Consider the following 24,455-nt stretch of genomic DNA (forward strand, 5'->3'; position numbering starts at 1 on the left):
AGAGAGAGAGAGAGAGAAAGAGAGAGAGAGAGAGAGAGAGAGACAGAGAGAGAGAGAAGGTGCAGTAATTAGCTGTTTCCACAGGGCTTGAATAGCGGGGGCAGCCAGGTGGAGAGGAGATTGGTGGGTATTTATGAAGGAATGTCATGATTGTGACAGGATGATATATGGAGCACCAGTGCTGCCCATTTTTCTCTCCTTTTTCCCTGCTTTAAAAAAAAACATGATAAAATACAGTCTTAAAAGTTGATGACCAATTTTGTGTGGTCAGGTCATCACAAGGTCACTGAAATTTTCCTACCGTTTCTTTTTCTTTTAAAAAAGCGAGAGCAACAAGGAGGAACCAATCTACAAGAGAGGATGAGGCAATCAGGGTAATTTCATTAATTGCTTGTGAAAGATGTCCTGTTCTGACTGGGACTTCTCTTTGTGCCTGTCCTCTCACTCTTCCTCGTATGATGTTTCCTTTAATATTTAGTAAAAGGAAGCTGTGAGCATAGTCTAAATGCTTCCATTTCGCATTCTTTACTCATTTAAAGCAAACATTTACCTGGCAAATTATTTATATGTTGTATGTCGTACACTAGAAGACTTTGAAAAGACTAAAGTGTTTCATTTTAGTCACAGACTGATACAACTCAGGGTTTTGAACAGTCACTAAAACCAATTAAAAACCAACTATAATACTATATACTTGATTGGTTTTATCAGAAAGTTAAGATCAAAAGTTAAGACCAAACAATTAAGTTGAGAGGAGGGCACTACAACTCTGGTAAAACTCTCTAAACTGAATCAGTGAAATTGCTGGAAAAGTTTGTTTGGTTGTTTCATGGCTAGCATTAGTAAGCCATTTTGTCATTTGTCTTGTTTTTATGTTAATGACAGGGTTCATTTGAGCTGTCACAGACTCTGATCGACCAGTGACAGAAGCCTCTGAAGAGCTGATCAAATCTATCTTAAAGTTGTTTCAATATAGTCACTGTCCAGTGAAAAAGATGAATCTCCCAAAATAGTGACTTTACAGGAGACGGAAGAAAGCTTCTTACCTTTCAATAGAAGTCAATGTAAAAACAAAAATGTCTAATGTAACATAATGGTCCATTCATCATGAATGTTTCAAAAGATTTGAAAAACAACTGCTGTGTTTAAAACTAAAAATCCACAAAATTAAAATGGAGATACATGTATTTAATTGGACAGTGAAAAAAGTGTGATTTCTGTTAAATATAATGGATTAAAATCTAACACGTTTGCTGTTATAGGTTTGCATCCAGACTGTTTTAAGGTTTTATCCTTTATTGTGTTTACTGCAAATGTAGTGTTTATTGAAGCGGACAGAGCAGAACACACAGTTTGATGAGTAGCGCTTACAGGATCAGACTCGTATCGTTTTCAGAGCTGGAGAATCAGGAAGGAAAAAGGTGTATTTCTTTTCTTTTATGACCGGTCCATCAGCCATTCACACGGCTGGACACAGCTGGCCTCTCACTCTGGATCTCTGCTGTTGGGGTCTTCTCTGTGTTGTTAAGCAGTGCTTTTAGCAGATGTGCCCTTGGGAGCACTGATGGACAAATTTCTAATTATATTACACCCCCCACCTCTTTTCACAGAGGGTAAAGGAACAGCATGTGGGAAAATAACACACACTCTCACACTCTTCTGTGTACATTTCTAACTGTCTTTCTGTTCCTGCACTTTTCCATTTTCATTCATCGCTTAATTCTGAGGTCATTTCCATGCAGTGGCCTGTTATAACTTCTGTTACAGGGCAAGCAAAAAGGACAACAACCTTTCCATACAGCTGGACATGGAACCTCCTCTCTCTCTCTCTCTCTCACATACACACACACACACACACACACACACACACACACACTACACCAAACAAAGGTTTAATCTATGTTTAAATGTTGGAGTGAGAATATTGTAATTAATGTAGTTAATATAAGAAATAAAATTGTGTTACAACCATGTATAAAATGGTTATAAATCACCCTTTGCTTAACAGGTTTCAAATCATTACTAAGACACTAGAAAACTGTAAATAAAAAAGAAGAATCAACAGAACTATGTATGATTTATAATTATTAAGAAAGCTTTAAAATGTTTAGAATGAGTTCATAATGAAAAAAAAAATCCAGATTCATTAGATTTGGAGACCAAATATCAAACATCCCGGCTGAGACCTTGATAAAACTTAAAATATTAAAATATTAAATTAATATTAATGAACCTTGCAGTGTTTTAGTGCTTTACATTAAATGTGGTGAAAAATTGTGAATTATATGTTATTGCCATGTATGAAATGTGAAAGAATATTACAAGGTTTTATGTATACTTGTGGATACTTTTACTAGTTGACTACTGTTTTAGTAGTTCTACTCTTTTACAGGTTTTATTTTTTGTTGTTTTTCTTTTTATTAACTGTTGAATACACTGCTGTCATATTGTGTAGCAAATTACTGCTCTTCATATTTGATGCTGGCCTGAATAACATTAGATAACATTTTATTGATCCCGAAGGAACTTGTAGGATGTGACTAAAAATCTGTGTGCCAATCTTTTTGAGCCCTGTAAGGACTGGCGCCCCCTCTAGGTTGTGTTCCTGCCTTGCGCCCAGTGATTCCGGGTAGGCTCCGGATCCACCATGATGTGAGATACATTTCACTTTGTTAAGAGGTCAGGAGTGTGACCGTGAGTGGAGCTGAACTCAGGATGAACCGTAATGCTAGAAGCCTTTGGCCCTGTCACCACCTCTGCTCTGCTCTGTTCTCTTCTGTTCTGTGTGTGTGTGTGTGTGTGTGTGTGTGTGTGTGTGTGTCCGTCCTCCGCTGGCTGCATACTCAGCACTTAGCACAAAGTTAGCCACACTCACTGCTCACCTCTTTCTGTGTGCCCTTGAAGAGATGTGGGCTTGTCAGACTCCTCATAAAATTCCTGAACGATTCCGTTCATGTATTTCTCTCTCTCTCTCTCTCTCTCTCTCTCTCTCTCTCTCTCTCTCTTTCTCTCTCTCTCTCTCTCTCTCTCTTCTTCCCTCTTTCTTCTGATACCTGGCCATCTGTCTAATTGTTCACCTCTGTCGCTTTAATGCTTCTACATGCCTTTTTCCCTCTTCTTTCCAGACAATAAACTTTATTTTCTTCGCAAGACTTCAATCTGCAGAGAAAAGCAGGTGTCCCTGCTGCTCAGTCGTTCTTTTTGGGGGCTCTCCAATATTCTTTTTTTCCCCCCTCTTGTTCCTTTGTTCCATCTTCTTTGTCTGAGTCCTGGATCAGTTTCTCCAGGATTGATTGTTGATCTGTGATACTGTGATGGATGATATTTAAATGTTCCACTGACAGCTGATAGAATAAAATACTCTGCTGTGGTGTTTGTAGGAAATTGCTGTTCTTCATGTTGCACTATTTCTTTTATTTTTTATTTTTTTGATTCATGGTGTGGTGGTGGTTGTTGTTGATGATGATTTATTTTGGTTTATTTTGTAGTATGAAATCGATCCATGTGCTAAGATTGACACAAGCAGGGTTTTTTCAGTTTCTTTATTTTTGCAGTTTAATAACTAAGAAAATACTGACAAACAAATCAGATACTGGCATACAGGCATTTACCAGGATTCCTTCTGTAGAAAAAAAATATATATATTAGGTTATCTGTCCATCCATTTCTTTCAGATTATTTATGTGGGCACACAAAACCACAACACACACTTGCACAGATATTAGACCACCCCTAACAAAAGTTAGACCACTCCTTGTCTGATTTTGTGAAAATAAATAAGTACATTTCCTGTGAGATAATACACTTCTGCACATTTTAAGGTACAGTTATTGTTTATAAGTCGAAATTAACATAACCCCCCTAAATATTGCAGGGGCAACCAATGCATATTTATTTCCCCCAGTATGTTAAACTTATATTAAATAAATACACTCACATAAATGTAATGGTGCTGTAAAATTTACAGAATAAAAGCCATATTTAACTTGATTGTTTTGTAACTTATTTTCACCAGTAAAATATTTAATTTGACAAGAAGTGACCAGATTTTACACACATTTTTTGAGGGCATTATCCCTAGTTCTAACTATAGGAACATATATCTGTGTGTAGTATTTCCATGCGTACTGTCCATTTGTTTTTATTTGCCGTGAATGCACAGACTACTTTTTGAATGAAAAAAGTGACCGTAGAGACACTGTGGCTTCAGAGATATTTTGAGTTTAGAGACGTTGGTGCTGCATCAAATTGGGTCCCTCACTGTTTCCTGTTCTAGTCCCATCCCATCTCCCTCTCTTCCTCTTCATCATGTGATAAATGGTGCTGGAGGCTGGGGGGATGGAGCAGACAGGGGAAGAGGCCCGAGGCCACGCGTGCCATCAGTGTAAAAATAAACCTGTTTGTCACCTCTCCATCTCACATTTATCAAATCATTTGCGAGCGCTATTTCAGCCTGCTGCTAACTCCCACCAAACCAATTCATCTCCCTGTAAGTTGTGGCTGGAGGTGGATCCTTCGTATCCTGAACCCTGCTGCCGCCATGTACTCTAACATGGCTTTATGATGATGGGATTAATGTATGTGAGTGTGTAGACCTTTGTTTTGGGTTGTACTTCAGTACATACTCCCATGTTCCAAACGTCCAGACCGTTCAAATGTTTGGGATACGAACCTCAGGTACAATTAAATAAAAAGACGTGAGATGGGTAAAAAAAAAAAAAAAGAAAAAAAAAAAAAAAAAAAAATATATATATATATATATATATATATATTTTTTTTTTTTTGTAATGTACATTCATAGTATTTGAGGAAGACAAGTGTAATGGAATTTTTATTTTTATTGATTACTTTATTTGGCATTTGCAAAACTAATCTAATTGTTTATAAACATAAAAAATAATTATAATAAGGGCTCAATCAGTTGATGAAGAGCACAATGAAATAAAGGTTTAAAATAGGTTTGTATTATTTGTTCAATATGTATAGAATTATTTTAAAATACTATTTGGTGTGTGGTTAATATAATTATGTATATTCTTTAGTAGTAATAATCACTTTTGGCTACATTATATAAAATATTGTTGAAAAATATTAGTAAATATTAATGTGACAGTGATTCTGGGCTGCTTAGGAATAGTGTGTGTGTGTGTGTGTGTGTGTGTGTGTGTGTGTGTGTGTGTGTGTATATTAATGTATTATTTTATTGTTACCTCTGAGAGGCCTGAAGGAACTGCAGCTCTTATACGTGCAGCTATAAGAAAAATGCTAACAAAATGACCCTCAGTGTGGTGCCTGCAGTTGTTCAGATTCTCTTGGTCAGAGTTGTGTTGTGGTAGCAGTGTCAAGTGAACACGAGATGGTTGTTGCTGTTAACTAGTTTTTGGGCTGCACATGTTCAGTCATCTGCTTTATTTCAAGGTGTCATGTACCATTATTCTCCCAGACCACAGACATGAGAGGGTGATGCTGTGGAATAGATAGCAGTCAAGCAATGAACGGCAGAAGGACGCAGGAGGTTTGCGTTGTTATGTGAGCTGACAGAGCTCCTGAGGGACAGAGCGGGACAGCCCAGCTGGAAGAACTTCATATCCCCAATCCCACAGAGAGACAGAGAATCCACTGTACTTCCATTATTACACACCTTCTCTTTTCTGTGTTTCTTCTTTATTTCTATGCTCTCTCTCTCACTTTCTCTCTCTCTACCGCTCTCGCTTATCTCTTACATTTTCTTTTCCTTGTTCACTCTATTTTACCTTAAACTCTCACTTGCTGTTTCTCTTTCTTTTACTCTATTTTGTTCCTCCTCTTTCTTTCTGTCTTTTACTTGCTTTTTTCTTTTTCCTCTCTCTCTCTCTCTCTCTCTCTCTCTCACACACACACAGGTTTGCTGCCCCTATGTCTCTCTTTTTAACTCCTGCTGCTCTTTCTTTTCTTTCTCTTTTCACACTCTCACTGTTTTTCTCCTTTATTTCTTTCACATTTTCTAGTTCTTAATCTTGTCTTTCCACCCCCCCCCCCTCTCTCTCTCTCTCTCTCTGAAGCATGGTCTTTTCTCCTGGCCATTTGTCTGCTGCATGTGAGCATGGCCCCTGCTCGCTTCACGCTCGCTCACACACAGGAGAGTAGCCTGCCAGCTCTGTCTGTGCATATGTGTCATATGGAAATGTTCTATTGCCTTTTTCATATGATTTAGCCTTTGAATGGAGAAGGTGGGGGCAAGCTAGCAGAGTGCAGAGCCTGACAAGGTCCCTATCACACACAACCCCAAATAGATAAATGGTTTTTGGAGGGGCTGGGTAATTTATCTATGACAGTGTGTGCTCCTGTGCTGTGCTCCTGTTGATTGCTTGTGCTCTATAAAGAGAGGAAACTATGGATTGTGTGTATTCTTAATAGTCTCAGCTAACAGAGGGCAGTGGAGAGTGAAAGAGACAAAGACGAGGAGTACCAGAGTGAGAGTAAATGTAAACACCCTAATTTTTCATGTATGATTTCAAAGGACCATCTTTAATGTTGTATAAGAGAAACAAAATGTGAAAGGGTTACCCTTGAACCAACAACTTAGCCACAAATCTGCGGCCTCTCTGGTGAATAAGTGTACAACAAGTAATTCCAGCTTGAGCATAGAACCGTCCCATCAGTCACCCTTCCATCAGTCGGTGGCCAAGAATCTGACACACTTTGGGACTTGGTGGAGGAAAGTACAATGTAGGCAATCTCAAATAATCAACTGTGCTAGTGTAGCAAGCATTAACTTTCCAAATGAATTTTCATTTTCATTTGTTAGATGTTCTCTGTGTATTGGTTGTGTGGAGATGCCCATTGATACCCATCCTTTGGAAATGGATTTGATTCTAAATTTCTGAAGTTTAACAGCCCTAGTTTTACTCAAAAGTCTTTATGTAATTTGTGTACATTTTAATAATGCTCAGTCAAATAGAACTGCATCTGGTGTATTTTTATAAGTATACAATTCAATATGTGAAACAAAAACTAATAGATACACAAAACAGCAGACACATTGGTTATGATCGCAGAAGTTGCATTGAACTGAAATGGAGGGAAGGAGATTAGTTGACTCAATTCCCAGTGTTTGTAGGCCATGTAGTTCAGTTAGATTTTTTACTTTGCTGTTCAGCTCCTCAATACTGCATTCATAACCACATGGGGAAAAAATCTGAAATTTGAATGTCCAAAATAAGTGAGACACTGCCAAAAAGTCCATTAAATCATAATTTATATCTTTATATTAAGACAAGTACTTAACAAATTTTATTTCATCCATGAAGTGCAAAAAAAACCCCATTAAAATATAATAAGGTGTGTTGCTTGTTGCTTGTCCTCTTTGTATGACTGACTTGGGTAGATCTTTGAGCTTTATCTACACAGGTGCACATGTCCAGTCATCAGTTTTTTTTTACGTTTCTTTAAAACTCTTTACAACTTTTTAAAAACCTTTTATTTTTGCTGAATCAGATTTAACCATTTGATTTTTTTTTTAGATCTGTATACTAATTACATGCTAAAACAAGCAGCTTTAAATTAATGTTTTACAGTTTAAATTATTCCCAATATCAGTAAATATTACCATGTGTTTATATATCAGCAGGGCCTTATAACAAACAAACACACACAATCACCTTAGTCAGATGTTTTTGTGTGTAGATGCACCCTCTGATCTTATCCATCTCATAATATGTCATAATTATCCCTCAGCCCAAACCTGCTACATCACGGCCTAAACGCAATTAATCTAAATAAGAGTATGTTTTGGCAGGTATGCCCAATAAAATCACAGCAAATGATGAGGGGAAAGTGTTTGCAAACATTAAAAGAATGACTGGGTGAAACATAATTTGCTATTACTTCATATTGGTTTAAAGAAAATATGATTGGTGTTCAAGATTCCCATCTTACATTTTGCCCTGGGCCTTGACATAAGCTGTTTTGGCGTAAGGCTGAACAATAATTCAATATCAATATATATTGTAATGTAAAATGTTTCAATAACAATATGATTTTTAAACACATTTTCAATATATCAGTATACATTATTTACAGCATCTGTCACTGACTGACGTTCATTACACTGCACTGCCCAGTTCACTGCCCTCAATTATAAATTTGGTTTAAAAATATTAATATTGGAAAGCCAAGAGGTTTGTTTGTTGGTAATGTCATGTTTCTGGTTTGTTCTGGACAGTTTTTCTGTGGCTTGTATGTTGTTTATATCAATATCGCAGTTTTATTGTATCAACTGCAATTTAGAAATATATCATGATATCTATTTTGGCCATATCGTCCAGACCTATTTTGGCGTATGAACTCCAGAGGAACTCCTGAGAATCTGGTCTGTATATTCTGGGTTAATACTTTCACACATGAAGCGCACAGCAGGAGGATTTCTGTGTCAGACACTTTCTCGCAGCTGGAAATGTTTTGCACAGCGAGTGCAGTAGATTCTCTGGAACATTAGAGGCTCTATTCACACATGTGCTCACTTGGATTTAGGGCACTAGCAGGGTAAAGTCGGCCTAAAGTCAGTGACAAATGTTTGTATTCACAAGCACAGCTCCTCTAGGTAAAGTCTGTAAAATTTTAAGGTGGCGTGCATGTGTGAAAGGTTCTGTAGTCTCTTGAACTTGAGCTCAGAACTGCAGCAGCCAACATTTTTTTTTTGTGTCTATGAGGCCCAAGTATTTTGTGATGAGACATGTCAACAGTACAGAGACACTGAGATATGTAGAATGCTCTCCGACCCCCTGTTTTGAGGTCTGGACAAATATCCCTTAATGGCCATAACACTAAGAAAAAAAAACATCTCCAGTCATGAACCATCAGATAATGCACAGTTAAGCAATTATAGGCAGAAACCATTGGATGATTATTTTGTGTATCACTATATCTAAAGGAAGATTGGAGTCTGCTTGTAGGAGCCGACATTATTGTTTTGTGGTCCTCTTGGCGCTGTACTGTTACAGGGAGGTCTAAAGCCCTAATTGCAGTGCAGTTGATTAGTGCTCGTTACTGGCTGACAGACAGCTGGTTGATAAGGAGGAAATGCTGAGCTGGTGCGTTCTGTGTTAACCTGCAGCCGTACTGTACGTGACGTGATTAAAATGCCCAGTGTCTCTTAAGCCCACTGTAATATGAGCAGAGTTCAGATGCTCATTCATCAACCTACTCCCTCATCACAGATGCTACTGGAGACAAGACCAAACCTGCTAACCTAGCACACAGCTGCTCTCAGAAATGAAATAAATTATGAACAAAAAAGAGAGGAACAATTTCAAGTATTTTATCTCGCACAGGGCCACTCCTCTGCACACAGTGGACTGAACACGACAGGAAGGGGTCTGGCTTTTCAGGGCAGAAATGGTGTGTTTGAGGGACAAGCAATGTGTGGAAATTCTCTGTGGCTTCCTTACCTCAGGGGACCCGTGATTGACCCTCTGACCAGTGAATCTAAGATTATATCTTTTGGAGTGATTTATACACCTTTCTACTTATTGATCACGTTACAGAGCGATCAAAGGTAAACTTAAAAGCCAGCGCTGAGCGCCGCCATAATGGCAGATTTGGCTTTTTTCATCCATTATTTATCCCTCAAGCCTATTCTATATGCCATTACAGACTTCATAAGAGCACAGGCTTCTGTGAGGCCTCGCTGCACACTTAGTGTAAATACTGAATGGATTCAATACGGTGAGTGTGGGGAATCATAAAAGTGCCATAAAAAGCATATGGAGATGCTATCCGGCCTCAGACTGTCCAACTCTTCCTGGAGGAAATGCACCTCTGATTTATTGGTGGGGAGAGAGAGTTGATTTAAATGTGGCTATGTCAGTATATCAGTGGCTAAAGCCTCAGGGCCATATAGCACCTAGAGTAAAGCACAGGTGAGAAGAGTGGCTGGAGCACTGTAGGTGGTAGGCCACTTGTTTAGGTGATGGTGATGGATGATTGAGATACTGTATCTTTAAAATATGCCCCTCTTTGTTCCACCAACACCCCCTCCCCTCTCTCAATATCTCTGTCCAGCACAAAGCTCGTGTCGAGGCCATGACGCTGGACCTGGCCTCATTGAGAAGTGTTCGAGAGTTTGCAGAAGCCTTCAAAGCAAGGAAACTGTAAGTGGACATGCCATTTTTAAAATCATTAACATACAAAGATGTCTACATGGTCTTAATAGAAAATACACTATGATTTGTTCTGCCCAGCTTCATGTTATTTGAGAAGTACATTAAGCGTATCGCTGTCTGTTTTAATCCTTTCTTCCATCCTTTTGTCATCTGCAGGCTATTGTCTCGCCAATTCTCAAATTAAAAGCTTTAGCGTGCCCCTCCCTCCCCAAAAACAAACCCTGCACTCTAAAACAGAGAACAGTCTCAGGGCCTGGCTAGACTTTTCTGTAGGGCCATTAGCTCCATTTGAGCAGTGGTCTGAGTCCAGGGCTGGAGTCTGACCCCTCAGAACCCCCTTCCTCCCCTTCCCCCCACTCCATTACCGAGCTATCAAATCAGCACGAGGCCAAAAGGTCCAGCCTCTCTCATCATAAGCCTCCCCTCCCTTCTCCCTGGTCAATAAATAAGTATCTCAACCTTACTACATAATTCCATCAATCTCATCTCCACAGACTTTGAAGTCCTTCACAGTCTCCCAGTTAAATCAATTACTGGCAGAGCTTTCATGAAGTTACATTACGTGGCGGAAGGCGAAGGAACAGTGACATTGGCTTTCAAAGGCAGGCTGTGCAAATAAAACGACAAGCGTCCGCGGGGCTTACATTTTCGTCTAAAAACTCATGCCACTGGAAGGTTTTCTATCATATCTCCACAGATTTGATGTGTCTTGGGTAAATGCTGAATCAGTGCCATGTTTCTGATTGTAAGTAGTCATTAGATGCATGATGGCAGCCTGTAGTGTTCAGTAATTAGACTGATGGGGTGTAATTATGATTTAATAGTGATTATTCCCTAGTGTGTCAGATGCTCCATTGTTGCTTTAGGAGCACAGTTCAGGTGCTTCAAGTAGTGTATTGCTTTGTGTTGGGAGAGGAAAATAATGCTGTGATTGACTGTTCACAAATGCAAATGCAGACATTTTGGTGGGTATGTTAATCAAAATGGCCTGTGTTGAGTGTTGTAGCAGGGACACAACAAACATTTAAAATTAGGGATGCACTCATGGGAAATCTGGGCCAATAAATATAACTTGTATTAATTTATATTTAGAGGATTACATATAACTGGAATTAAATACATTTTTTTATAATAAGTAAAATAGCCATTCATCATTTCAGTGTCTAAGGGATTAAGCCTATTTCTGAACTATATCCTGCTTTCAATACAAAATGCTGTTTAGTCCAGGACTAGGCTTAATCCCTGTCTGGGAAACACTAGGATCATCAAATATTAGCTTTAATGAGTAATGCCATATCAAATGTATCAAAAGCAAATAATCAAATATGAGTCTGAAGTGCGGACTACAGGGATGTGAACTGTAAGCAGAGAATGCAAACAGAATACAGTACAGAATGTAAATTGGAAGTAAGTATGTTGTATATAAATATATTTTTTAAATCAGATTTGTTATTTAGTTTGAGTAATGGAGGAATACAAAATAAATAAGTGTTGGACACAGTATCAGGAAATGATAAGCCCTTTGCTTCTAGAAGAAGATGAATTTGAACGTGTGCTTGTTAAAATATCTCACTACTGTTTTAGCCTTACAGCACGTCTGAGATGCAATAAATAGCTTCAGACCGAATGCAGGACTGTAGAAATCTGTGATTCTTTAGACCATGATGTTTTTAAAAGTCTTCTCCGCCATGTTTCTGCAGAGAGATATGCCACCTGTGTGCTCCCCACAGCTTGTTGGCGCTTGTCTGGTCTACTCTTATGCTCCTGTCCTGTATAGCTACTGTATTTTCCTTGCTGTCCTCCCTAAGGCCGGCAGAGGCTGTGCTCTGGTAGAGGTGACTGAACAGAGTGTCCTGGGCATCTGCTTCTACTGCTTCTGCTGCTGCTCCTGCTGTTGTTGGTGAAGGTGGTGATGGTGGTTTCTTTCTGGGCTCTCAGGAGGCTCAAGGGCTCATCTGGCCGCAGGCAGACCCTCAGGCAGGACACTACAGCCTGCAGCAGCAGCTTGGTCAGCAGCCAAAGCCCTGGAGGTGACCGCCACCCTCTCCCCCAGCCACACATACCCTCCCCCCCGGCCTGCTGCTGCTCGAGCTCTAATGAGGCCTTATTGGTCATCTCTCCTGATTAACACTCTCAGAACCCTGAGAGAGAGGGAGAGAGAGAAGACTTTGAGAGAAGAATTTATAGCATGGCACAAAGCGCAATTGACGTAAACCAGTGCCTTTACCTTTATTTCTCCAGTGGAATCTGTGTGTATGTGTGTTTTTTTTTTGTTGTTTTTTTGTAGCGTAGAAGTATGTATTAGACTTTGTGTTGATTTGTGGTTGTGCATGAGGTTCTGGCGTGTGTGTGTGTGTGTAGGTGTAGTGCAATATTCTTACTCTTTTATATATATAATTTCTTGCCAAAATGACCATTAGTACAAGTGATTTTTTATAGTCAGGAAGAAAACAGAACATAAGTTGATATAGGCCCCCAGAACTAAAGACAGTTTTTTTATACACAATTCCACATGTTTAAGCTTTGCATTTTTATTTATATAGGATTTTTATGAATTCAGCAGGGAGATGTTTCCACAGTTCAGTTTTAGAAAATTGAATGAACTTTACATTTTAAGAGTAAAACCAAACCCATGTAATGATTTTGTGGTTTTGGTACTGGGATGTGGAGGTCCACTAGGTTGAGTTGTGGAAGGATGGGGCATGGATGTTTTTTCAGACCTGAATCAATGGGAAGATATTTGAATATAAATTATAATGTCTATCTGATGGCAAAAGTTTTTGTTGTTTCCAAGATTTTGCTCAGCACGGGTGGCCAACCTGATTGTTTTGTACAAATATGGCTATTCTGTTAATAATAATAAATATTTGTTGGGTTCATGTACCTTTTTACTTTAAATTTTACCTGGCAAATTGTTATGGGCATATTCTTATTATTGGGCGGCACGGTGGCGCAGCAGGTAGTGTCGCAGTCACACAGCTCCAGGGGCCTGGAGGTTGTGGGTTCGATTCCAGCTCCGGGTGACTGTCTGTGAGGAGTTGGTGTGTTCTCCCCGTGTCTGCGTGGGTTTCCTCCGGGTGCTCCGGTTTCCTCCCACAGTCCAAAAAACACACGTTGCAGGTGGATTGGCGACGCGAAAGTGTCCGTAGGTGTGAGTGTGTGAGTGAATGTGTGTGTGTCTGTGTTGCCCTGTGAAGGACTGGCGTCCCCTCCAGGGTGTATTCCCGCCTTGCGCCCGATGATTCCAGGTAGGCTCTGGACCCCCCGCGACCCTAAATTGGATAAGCGGTTACAGATAATGGATGGATGGATATTCTTATTATTTTATAAAAGAAAATAAACCTTCTTAACTTTAATATTCATTAATAAAATATTTGAAGCTTAGCTGCTGGTACTTATGAGATTATTCTGTATATATAATACACAGGAGGCATGTATATGATCCTGTCATTGTATTAAACCAGATATTTGTGTGTGTGTGTGTGTGTGTGTGTGTGTCACTGGACCACTCTGCCAGTGCTCCAGTCCTCTGTCATGGCTGAGTGAGCGAAGCGACAGGCCAGCCACTTGCAAAGCTCTCTCTTCTCTCTGTGCCTTAGCCTTCCATTCACATCAGACCCGCGCTGCTTCTAATGGAAGCTGATTGCATTTAATAAGAGAGAAAGATTAACCCATTAGCCCGAGGCCATTTGGGACCCAAATCATTTATTTGGCCCAGTGACCCACAGTGAAAGTGGAGATGGGGTTCAAATGTGGCCTTACAGGTCTGTCAGGCTGGTCTGTTGTGGCCTTCTCTTTGGGCCTGACCTGGCCTTTTACCCCTTCTTTACCACTGGGCTTTAACAGCAGCTCCTGTTCCCCAACCCGGTTTACTGCTGGGCCATCTGAACAGCAGGTCATCTGCAGGTGGAACCTTCTGTATTTTATTTTAATTTAACTGCTCGTATGACCATATAGCTCTTCAGTTTCAGAACACAATTGTGGTATTGATTGAAAGTCTGTACTTTGGAAAGTAATTGTGTTTGTTTGTCAACAGGTTTGTGTTTAAAACTATTATAACATCGTACCATGCTTTTATTATCACTTGCAACATCTGCAGCCCCTTAAATTTTACTATTAGGTTAACAGTCTCATCAGTCTTAAGATATAAATCTAATATGTAGATACATTACATTATGTGTGTAATGTAGAGAATGAGGAACTGTTAATGGGCTCTCAGACCTGTTTAGGTTTGATTAGTTATTATAGTGGCTCAGAATTTAATGTTATTTCATTTTCTGTCTTCTCCTGGCAGCAAACCAAAATGACCATTGGAAAAATATCTTTTCCTAAAATGTTCCAATGATTTTAGTGTGTCTTGGTGTCATTTGTTCTGAGACCTCCCTCTGATATACCACATTTACAACTGTGGGATTGGTGGTAGTTTAATTTCTTTGCTGTTTTTCCCCCCTATGCTCACTTCTTTTTCTTGCTCTCTCACACACACTAACACTTCCACAATCCACTGTGGGACACCCAGTCTCTGCTCTTGGGTTCATATTGTAATGGTAGGTCACTATTTCTTGTGCACATATCCCCATGTATACCCACCAATATACTCCTTGCACATGATCCCCCCTGAGCCTGATCTGTTCCCAGGGACGGAATGAGGGAGCAACCCCTCTCTCCCCTGCCAAGGTTGTATTTCTTCATTAGTTATTCCCAGAGTGGTGGGCCTCTGTATGTGCGTGTGTGTGTGTGTCCGTCCCAGAGGAGGAGGAGTAGATTAATTCGCATCAGAAAAGAGAGCTGCTGAGGTGTGAATGGCAGCAGGCAGCTGGTGAAGGTGCGTCACGCCCCCCTGTTTCTGCTTCCAGCACTTAGACGCGCACACACACACACACACACACACACACACACACATACACTTACTGCCATGGGAAACATAATGCAATCAGTGCTTTTTCTCACATTTTAATGCTTTCTTTCTCTCCGTCTTTGTTTCTGTCTTCTCGTGTCTGTAAGTTGCAGACTTGCTCTGTGCGAATGTTTCATGTTCTCTTTATGTATTGCTGTATGTAGTTAACTTAAGCGCAGTATCAGTGCTGTACTTATAAAGCTAATTGCATGCGATGTTTTATTCTCTCCAATGGCCTCCATTTGTGGTCACAAGCTCCGCCCCATCCCACTCGCCACATGTGCATTAGAAACCCCTCTAATGTAACATTATTATGTTGATGGGCTTTGGATATCAACTGCCAAGTCAGGGGTGCATTCTAATTTAGCCCATTTTGTAAAATGGTGTGCCTGTGTGTGTGTGTGTGTATATGCGTGTGTGTGCGTGAGGTTTAAAGCAGCATTCTGTTACACCAGCTCTCTGTGCAGCCCATAAACACAGCCCCTTAATGACTGGCTGGCCAGAGTGGTGGGAGAAAAAGTAATCACTTTTTTACGCGGGGAGATTATTCCCAGGTCAAAGGTCGCACCCTGTGGGTTCTTTTAAAGTAAATATGGAGCGTTATTCCTCCCTGCTTGCCCGTTACCGCCCCCGCTAGCCCGGCATGTAAATTGCGCATCTGCAGTAGACCCCCTCGATCGCATTAATAAGTTTAAAGGGAGTTTTTACATTATGTGGGCTTGCCTATTAAAGCCATTTGTTAGCTTTTTGCTTATGAGGACAGGCCTGGCAGGGAGCTGTATTACGAGAGTGAGGCTGCTGTAACGGCATGTTGTTAAATCACAGGCCACACACCGGGAGGATTAGCCTGAGTTTATGGGCCAAACAGCAATACACGGCCCTTTCTCCCATCGAGGCTCATTCAATCAGCCACATCAGATATGAAACCGGGGATTTGGCTTGGGGTTTGGGGTGGGGTGGGTGGGTGTGTGGGGGTGGGGTTGCACTGTTAAAGTAAGAGACAGGGTCCTCAGGATTGCCCTCTGAAACTGCCTCTGACCTGCTTTTCACTTAAAATACCCCATCATCACCATCACAGTGACTACTGCGTTTTTTCCCCTTTATCTTGTGAAAGAGCTGCTTGAGGAAATTGTGAGTCTAATGAACCCTTTAAAAATGAAAGTTTGGCCAGAAACTAAATTTTAGTCTACACAAAATGAAAGCTTATCCACAGCAGTTACTATTGTGCAGACAGCCTGTCTAAACCAATATTTAAGCCTCAAAATGTCCACTAATATTTTTATTTGTGTAAAATTGTTTATATCTAACATCATGGTTTCAGATTATTTTTAAACAAACAGATATTTCAAATAAACATTTAATACCTGTGAGGGCTGCACAAAGCTATTATTATAAAATTCCTATATTTCGTTGCCTTTCATTTGCATCCAAAATATTTTGTTCTCTCTTTAATACTTTCATAATGACCTCATTGTAATTACTTAATATTACACGTTTATGTATATTGACATTGGATGGTTTGCACATAGTGACTTGAATATCAGCATTGGCCCACAATAACAGATAATTGTAGCTGCAGAACAAAAGGAAGTTGTTAAAACTGGTGTGATCTCATTCCTTGTCTGAGTGTTTGTGTGTGATGTTGGGATGCTCCTGTGTGTGCCTTACCCGTGGGATCAGTATTCTGCAGTTCATTGATGATCGCAGACATGTTCCTCTTCCATTACATGCCTTCAGACCAGAGCGTGAAAGTCATAAAGTTTAATGCTATTCACTCTCAGGTACAATCACTCCCTCCTCTTGGTGTCACACTTCATTAAGTGCCATGGAGAACCTGTGCAAGTGTGTGTCTGACAGAGGCAGAGTGGATCTGTTTTTGTGCAGCTGCCTCGAGAGATCCATGTTCTGTAGCAGCAAGTGTTCTGCTCCTATGAGTGTCACTTTGCATTTGTGCCATTTGTGTGATCCCACCTGAGAGGAAGGAATAGTTCCATAGTTTAGGGGGGAAAAAATGAATCTTCATAGTTTCCTCTTACTCCAAAAGTAAATTGATTAACCAAGAAGCCTTTTGTCTGTATGGTGCTTCTTTAAATTTGTACTGCTGCAGCCAATTTTGGACACAAATATACAGACGAAAGTCTGTCTGTAAAATGTTATAATGACTGCTGATGAAGTGTAGTGCAATGTATTTTAGCCAGATAAAAGATATCAAGAGCAAAAACTAAACTATATAATTTAACCTGAAGTTGTACACTATAATAATTTATGACAAAGCTTTCATTGCCCCAAATACATTAGCATTTTGAGCTAATTTTGAGCACCTTAGTTAATTATTTAAAAAGTAATCAGACTTTAAAATAAGTTGTAAAATCACAAAGATTGATTAACTCTTTAGGATTGATGTGGTGGATCAAGGATTGTTTAAACATATACACAATATTGTTGCCAACACATCAGACTTAAAACAGCCTGTGCATTCCACAATGAACCAAGGTATAGTTGTAGGGGAAAAAAATTAAAAAAGCAAACGTGACACTGTCAGTTAAGACACTAAAACTGAAAATAAGAGGGTTACTAAAATATACGACAAATATATCTGAAAATAATCCACATGCTTCAAACAATAATTAAAATGGTGAACCAACCAACATTGGTGGATGACTGCTGGTGACCATACTTGAACTATGTAACTGTTCCTCTGCTCTTGCGCTGACGCAGACTGCAACTTTTCATCCCTAAACCTGGAGGGAAACGTGCCGTGCACTCCTATTTTAATGTCATAGCAAAGGCTCATTATAGCAGGGGCATAACAATTCCTCCGTTAATTTTCCAGCAACCAGTTTTTAATTAATAGTGCAGGCAGTCTTAAACACAGAGTACACAAATTGCCTGTGGCCCTCATAATTAATTCTAATGGAAGAAATTAAAAATTGGTGGGGTGGATTCAGATTGTTCTGTGGCGCCACCATGGGTTCTAGATCAGTGGAGCGACTCTGTCAAAGGCAAGAATCTTCCAGGGGTTTGGGTTTTACAGCAGGCATTCAGAAGGGTGAGGGATGTTTCCTATATCTGTGTAGAATGACCTTGTTGGTGTATCTGTTGGACTTGGGTACTCCAGGTCTAAAGATGGGAAAACTATTGCATTTTACCATCCATGAATACACATGTGAAACGATTAAAACTGTAATTATGTGATTCTTTTTGTGGATGGTATTTTGAATAAACATTTAGGACAATGGGCATATACTGTGTATACAGATTTAGGTTTGTGTTGTAGAAATATATTCTTGTGAAGCATTCTGTGTGAGACAAAGACATGTTCTTAAATGTCATTGTCTCTTTAAGTACCTCACCGCAAACTGATCTAGTTGATCTCACAGAGTGGCTGCAGCTCGGGCTGAATCACAGCCCGGAGGTCAGCTGACACCATTAGCAGCTTTCCCCACACTCACAACCTTTTGTCCCCCTCACTCACCTTTCTCCTTTATTGTGTTTTCTGTTTCCTCTAGAACACATTGTCATTTTCATGTTGCTGATAGTTCTTTTTAAATGTGCTATTTTTGTAACTAAGATTTCAAGAAAGGTCACCATTGTGGAAGACAAAGATATTCAAATATAATAAATCCAATGATTTTCAAACACTTTGCCTGTTATATCTTTCTAACTGTTTATTTTAACCAAGCATTTTGACATGTTTCGTGTGTTCAGGCCCCTGCACATACTGGTATGTAACGCAGCCGTGTGTACACAGCCATGGCAACTAACTGAGGATGGACTGGAAGCTACTTTCCAGATCTGCCACCTGGGTCACTTCTATCTGGTGCAGCTGCTGCAGGATGTGCTGCGACGCTCAGCTCCTGCGCGTGTGGTTGTGGTTTCTTCAGAATCCCACAGGTCAGGTTATCTACAGCTACAGCTTTCTCTGTTCTGTCTGTTGCCCTACACCTGGGTCTTCTACAGAGGCCCTGCTGTTCTGACTGGTCCAAGGACAGTACGATTTAAAAGTTTTGAAGTCAATTTTCATATTATTATTTAGTATGTTATTCATAAAATCCTATATTTTAAGTTTAGAAACAACACACAGTTATTATGGAGTCATGTACATGTTTGTTCAGATTTTGATCATTTATTTAGATTATTCAGAATTGGCATATTATTTGTATCTAATTAGAATTATTTTATAAGATTATCTACACAGAAATTAAAATTTTTGTGTTTACATATTTTTAAAAATTAAACATGGATGACCAGGACTTTCACCAGCAGTTATAAACGTGGATGTAGGGTAGTGAGTGAGGATAAGAGAAAAGTCACTGTTGACTTTTTTGTCCAAAATATCAAAGCTTGGACATATATTACTTTATGTTATTCCAACAAAATCTTGTCATGCAGCTTTCGCTTCCATGCAGCCCTGGTGAAGTAGGATATGAGCCATTGATCTTGGCCTGAGATTTGATAAAGGTTGATTAAATTGGAGCCGAATGGCCATGATTGATTTGACCTGCTGAAATGCTTCAGTGCGCAGGCAGTAGTATTAAAGCAGCTGTGGTGGACTCTGCGGTGGCATGCATGGTCTTTCCCATAAACACACTTTTTTGGCGGAGCAGGGAGATCAGGCACCTGGCTCTTGTAGATCACAAATATGAGGAAAATGAAACATGTAGTAAAATACTAGAGTAGTTTTTTAAATGTAGTGGCAGACAGTAAGAAGAATGAGAGCTTTTTAAAAAAATATCTAGCACTATATCAATCCCAAGCAAATTCTAATTATGGGATAATAATTTATATGTATAAATTCATCATCTGCACCAAATATTCTTTTTACATACACATACAACAAAAAGAATAAAATGGCATTAATAGACAAGAAATGGGATATTTAAACAGATCATATCATGAACAGTCCCTCTCTGCCAAACAAATGGCACTTGTCCATTCCCAGTTTTTCTACCAGAATATGTTCCACACCCATGATTCATTCTGTAACATCCTCAGAAATATTAACAAGAGATTAGTGCTGATTGAGGTGAGAAAGAAATACATACAGGTGTGTATACACACATACATACACACATACACATACACACACACACACACACACACACACACACAGGTTTTAGCATGCCAGTTTAACAGTGACCTTTTATCCCAAATACAGGTAGCTACACTGAAACATCTGTTATTGTACTCCTGTTTTTTCTGTCATTCTTAATCTCTTTCTTCTCTCCTCTGCTCACTCTAAGTCACTAGCTGTAATATGTGTCCTTTTGAATACAATTGTTTGACCTTTGCCCTGGAGAGAGATTATATTTTGTGAAGCTTTGGCACCAAGTAAGACCTTGACCAGGTCAGACAGGTGTGGCAAGTAGAGAAAGATGACGAGGGAGTGGGGAAATTGAGCTTTAGCAAAATAAAATGGTTTCACTTAAAACTTTATCTCCTCGGTTACACTAAGGCTTACAGGGCTCAGTGACATTACAGACAGGTCTTACACATTTCCACAGCTGCCTCAGTTCTAACTGGAGGAGATTGATAATGTGATAGAGAAAAATATTGCCCACACTCTATTCCTCCTCGTCTTACAGCAACCCAGAACTCTACTGACTGCAGTATATACTAGACTTCTGTTACGACATGACAAATACTGCCCATTTTTTTGTTGTGAAATTACAATTTTCTGAATAGAAAGAGACCACCATAATTATACTTTGGAGATTTCTAAAATCATTTACACATTTCTTAGTTATAAATTTGAAGTTATTTTTAATTCAATGGTAGAGTGCAAAACATAGTACTCATTACTTTGTTGTTATTCTGTTAGTTCACACTTGAAGCACTTGCATTTATATGATCATGATACCATAAGTCAATGCCTGTTCCTTTTTTTTTTTTATACAGTACTTACATAAAAATATCTTGCCTTAATAATCTCCCCCCTGTGGAGAAACCTCAGACTACTTAACATGTGAGAGTAAAAGCCATGTCCATGTAAGCCACAGGCTGCAGCCTGTTTGAAACTATGATATTTTTTTATCAGTTTAATACAAATTATGGTGTTCATTTACACTATAAGTTATACACAAAACAATAAAGTTCAATAAAGAAATCATAACTGATAAGATTAAACCATCTGAACTACACCTTTTTATTGGATTATCTGAGATTTTGGGATATTTAAAAAAATTTAATCTGCCTTTTTTTTGCCTGGAAGAGGCATATGCACTTACTGACTGACTGACACCTAATGTTGAAACGCGCATGCACAAGTAGGAACTGTTAATTCAGCCGTATTTTACAGAGAGAACTTAAGGTGGCACCACTACACCATATTTCAAATTCCAGTTACTGAACTAAATTTGCAACCGTTCGACGGTGACCAGAGGTCCTCTTTTCCCTGGACTAGTACTCTTTGTGGGATCTAAAAATGCGTGTTCAAGGGGTCATAGAGTTCAGAGCTGAATTGGGACACACTTGTGCTGCTTCACCGCTGTAGCTCCTCCATCCACCGCGGTGCAGCTCAGTGTTTTACTGGAGCCTCGAACAGAAATGTGTTGAACGTTGTTGAGGTAATATTTATCATAGTGTCTTCTTTATGTTTGGAGAATGTTTCTGTGACACAGCCTTTTGTTTTCTACTATATTTTTAACAAACAGAAAGTCATCTCGTCTGTCCCTGTAACGACACAAATACACGGACACATCTCACTGTTACTGACTTTCTGATGAGTAAATTACATCTGCTCAGCTTTCTCTGGATAATTAAAGCTTGGTGCTTGGTTTTAAAAATGTTCAAAAACTTAAATGTTAAAATGTTATCTTGTTGTTTTGTGGTAAACGAGTTGCTTTAGTGTCATCTAAACACGGTGCTTCAGTTTTGTAGCTTTGTACGAACAGAAAATAACAGGCTTTCCATGATCATACACACACTGTCAGCAACTGACAAGTGAAACTGTATTTATTGTTTGTTATTATTTGTTATTGTTGTAAACAAAGACATTAATATGAAGCACCAAGCTTCTTCAGACCTTCCAATGATAAGGGTATGTATTTTGGGCTTTCCTGTTTTTGAAATACCAGAAAAACCTCTGTAACAATGGCTGTATGGATAATGGTGGTCCGGCTAAACTAGCCTTGCCTGGTTTCTCTTTGCTCTTGTTTTCCTTGAGCAGGGTTGATAATCTCCAGCCTGTGAGTCATGTATGTTCCTCTGTGCAACTGTATATGTCCTGCCAGACATTTTCAACAAAGTGAATTAACAGAACAATTGTACAAGTTTTGGTTTTAAAAAATTGGACCGTCTATGTAGTGAGGCAAAATACAGCATTTACGTAAATAATGAAAACACAGCAACATAATGAGTCAGCCAAAATCTGGCATGAGGGAACAGCATCAATCACGGCAGTCTGATTGGGTGTTGTGTAATGACTATAATGAAGATGCTAATGTTCTGTGTTGAATGGGAGAAGGGCAGGTCTGTAACAATAGCACATTTACCCGAAACAAGGAAGGATTCTTTACACTACAGCGTCTCAAGACCTGACGACTAAAACAAACACACGCACACCTTGCTATGTTGTCAAACATCTGGTGTTTTACAGCTCAGTCAAAACCAATTAAAGAACATCATGTCAAAGCTTTGATTTGCATTAAACTAAGGTGGGGTGAATCTGGACTGGTAACACAGGCCTTAGCCATGGTATGTATTGAGTCCTGACCACTGCTTCACACATTCACGGTGTTTCTTCAAGACAGTGAAAACCCCCTGCTGCCCTGGATTCCCAACACACCTCTGGCTTTAAGTTGTCTCACATTATGGCTGAGTGCTAAATAGATTTACTTTCATATAGAGCTTGATGGAGACAGAGGTCAGGGTTTAGAATGTAATGAACAGCTTTGTAACCCTTTTTTTGTAATTACACTGCTGATTTTTAATAGTTTGTGTGACCTGTAGTGTGAAAGCAGAGTGAGCCTGTCTCAAATGTGCAGATTTTGGAGGTTCCTGTGATTAGCTTTAACGATGACACCAAGGAAACGATTGATCAGCGTGCAGAGTTCAATATGAGCTTTTCCTAAGCTTGCCCAGTGCAGCACACATTCTGTTCCAGCTTTTATTCTGGCAGTGTGAAGACAACTCCTGCAGTTCTTGTATTATGTGTGACTCACAAATTGTGTAAAAACATGTCCCATGAGGACATGTCAAAAATGTTGACATTTGAGTAATATTTTAATATTTTTCTACTCACTTACTCTCCTGCTTTACATGCACAATCAAACAATCGTGTGCTGAAATTGTTGCAGTTGCAAAGGATAGTTACCTCTAACTGGATGTCTGCTTGCCTGACTGGACAAGTGATTGTCTGCACGGTTCTCCCGAATTAGCATTGTAGTTTTCCTTAGCATTTGTATGGTCATTGTTGAACTCTGTAGTGTTTTTAAGTGGAAGTGTATATGCTTTTAAGAACTTATTTATATATTAAAAAACATTTTTTTAATTATTAAAAAATTCAGGGTTTAATTTGCTGATTTTTATGTATACAGAATGACATTAACCTATTTAAATTTTCTGCCTTATCTTTGTGGTTATAGATTCACAGACCTTGCAGACTCGTGTGGTAAAGTGGACTTGGCTCTGCTCTCACCTCCCCAGAAGGAGTACTGGTCTATGCTGGCCTACAACAGGGCCAAACTCTGCAACATCCTGTTCTCCAGTGAGCTGCACCGCCGCCTTTCTCCCTACGGGGTCACTTCCAATGCATTGCATCCAGGAAACATGATGTATACGTCCATCCATCGCAGCTGGTGGCTCATGACTTTCCTTTTTACCTTGGCACGTCCTTTCACCAAGTCAATGGTAAGCAAATACTGCTTCTCAACACCTCTTCTGTTTGGAAGTCACTGCCACTCCCTGCTTAGGGCATGGCTGACAAGTAAGAAGGATAGGGAGGTATATTAATGACTTGTTGCTTTACTTGTGAACTCAGAAACCCAGAACAGAAAGCAAAATAAAATAGAAAATAGAGAATTTTTGTCAAATAAATTATATTTCAGCACTAAATGCAGAAACCATGTTTTACAAAACGTATTTATGTTTTTGTCTTAATTGTCTGCAGTATTTCCCAATTCCACTCTTGTCAGGAATCTTTTTTAAAGAATAGATATTGTCCACACCCCTGAAATGTTTCTTTGTCTTTGGGATTACAAATGAAATGATACTGATGGTCTGGGCTCTGAGACGTGATTTAGGACACCTAAGTGGTGAAGTGGCCTAATGGTGCTTTTCCACACTACTCAGCTCGGCTCGACTGTGAAATGGAGCTGATAACGTTGCAAAACCCATCTCTAATGGAAATAGTTGGCTTTGGAAAACACAACAACGGCAGTGGTAATGTTAGTTGTGTATTCATCGTGTATTTGCGT

At 39.4% G+C, this 24,455-nt stretch overlaps 1 protein-coding gene across 3 annotated transcripts in view; it reads left to right on the forward strand.

Annotated features, from left to right (window-relative positions):
• The window catches only part of wwox (WW domain containing oxidoreductase), a 185,598-nt gene that overhangs the window by 38,182 nt on the left and 122,961 nt on the right, over window positions 1-24,455 (forward strand). For all 3 annotated transcript variants that reach the window (XR_010802206.1, XM_066668074.1, XM_066668075.1), the window contains exons 6-8: window positions 10,042-10,130; window positions 18,748-18,933; window positions 23,625-23,889. Coding sequence is in view for 2 of the 3 variants with exons in the window: in XM_066668074.1 (XP_066524171.1) it covers window positions 10,042-10,130; window positions 18,748-18,933; window positions 23,625-23,889 (540 nt within the window). In the remaining variant the exon portion in view is untranslated. The remainder of the gene's footprint in view (window positions 1-10,041; window positions 10,131-18,747; window positions 18,934-23,624; window positions 23,890-24,455) is intronic.

This window comes from Hoplias malabaricus, chromosome 4 (genome assembly GCF_029633855.1).
Source record: "Hoplias malabaricus isolate fHopMal1 chromosome 4, fHopMal1.hap1, whole genome shotgun sequence".
Taxonomy (NCBI): domain Eukaryota; kingdom Metazoa; phylum Chordata; class Actinopteri; order Characiformes; family Erythrinidae; genus Hoplias; species Hoplias malabaricus.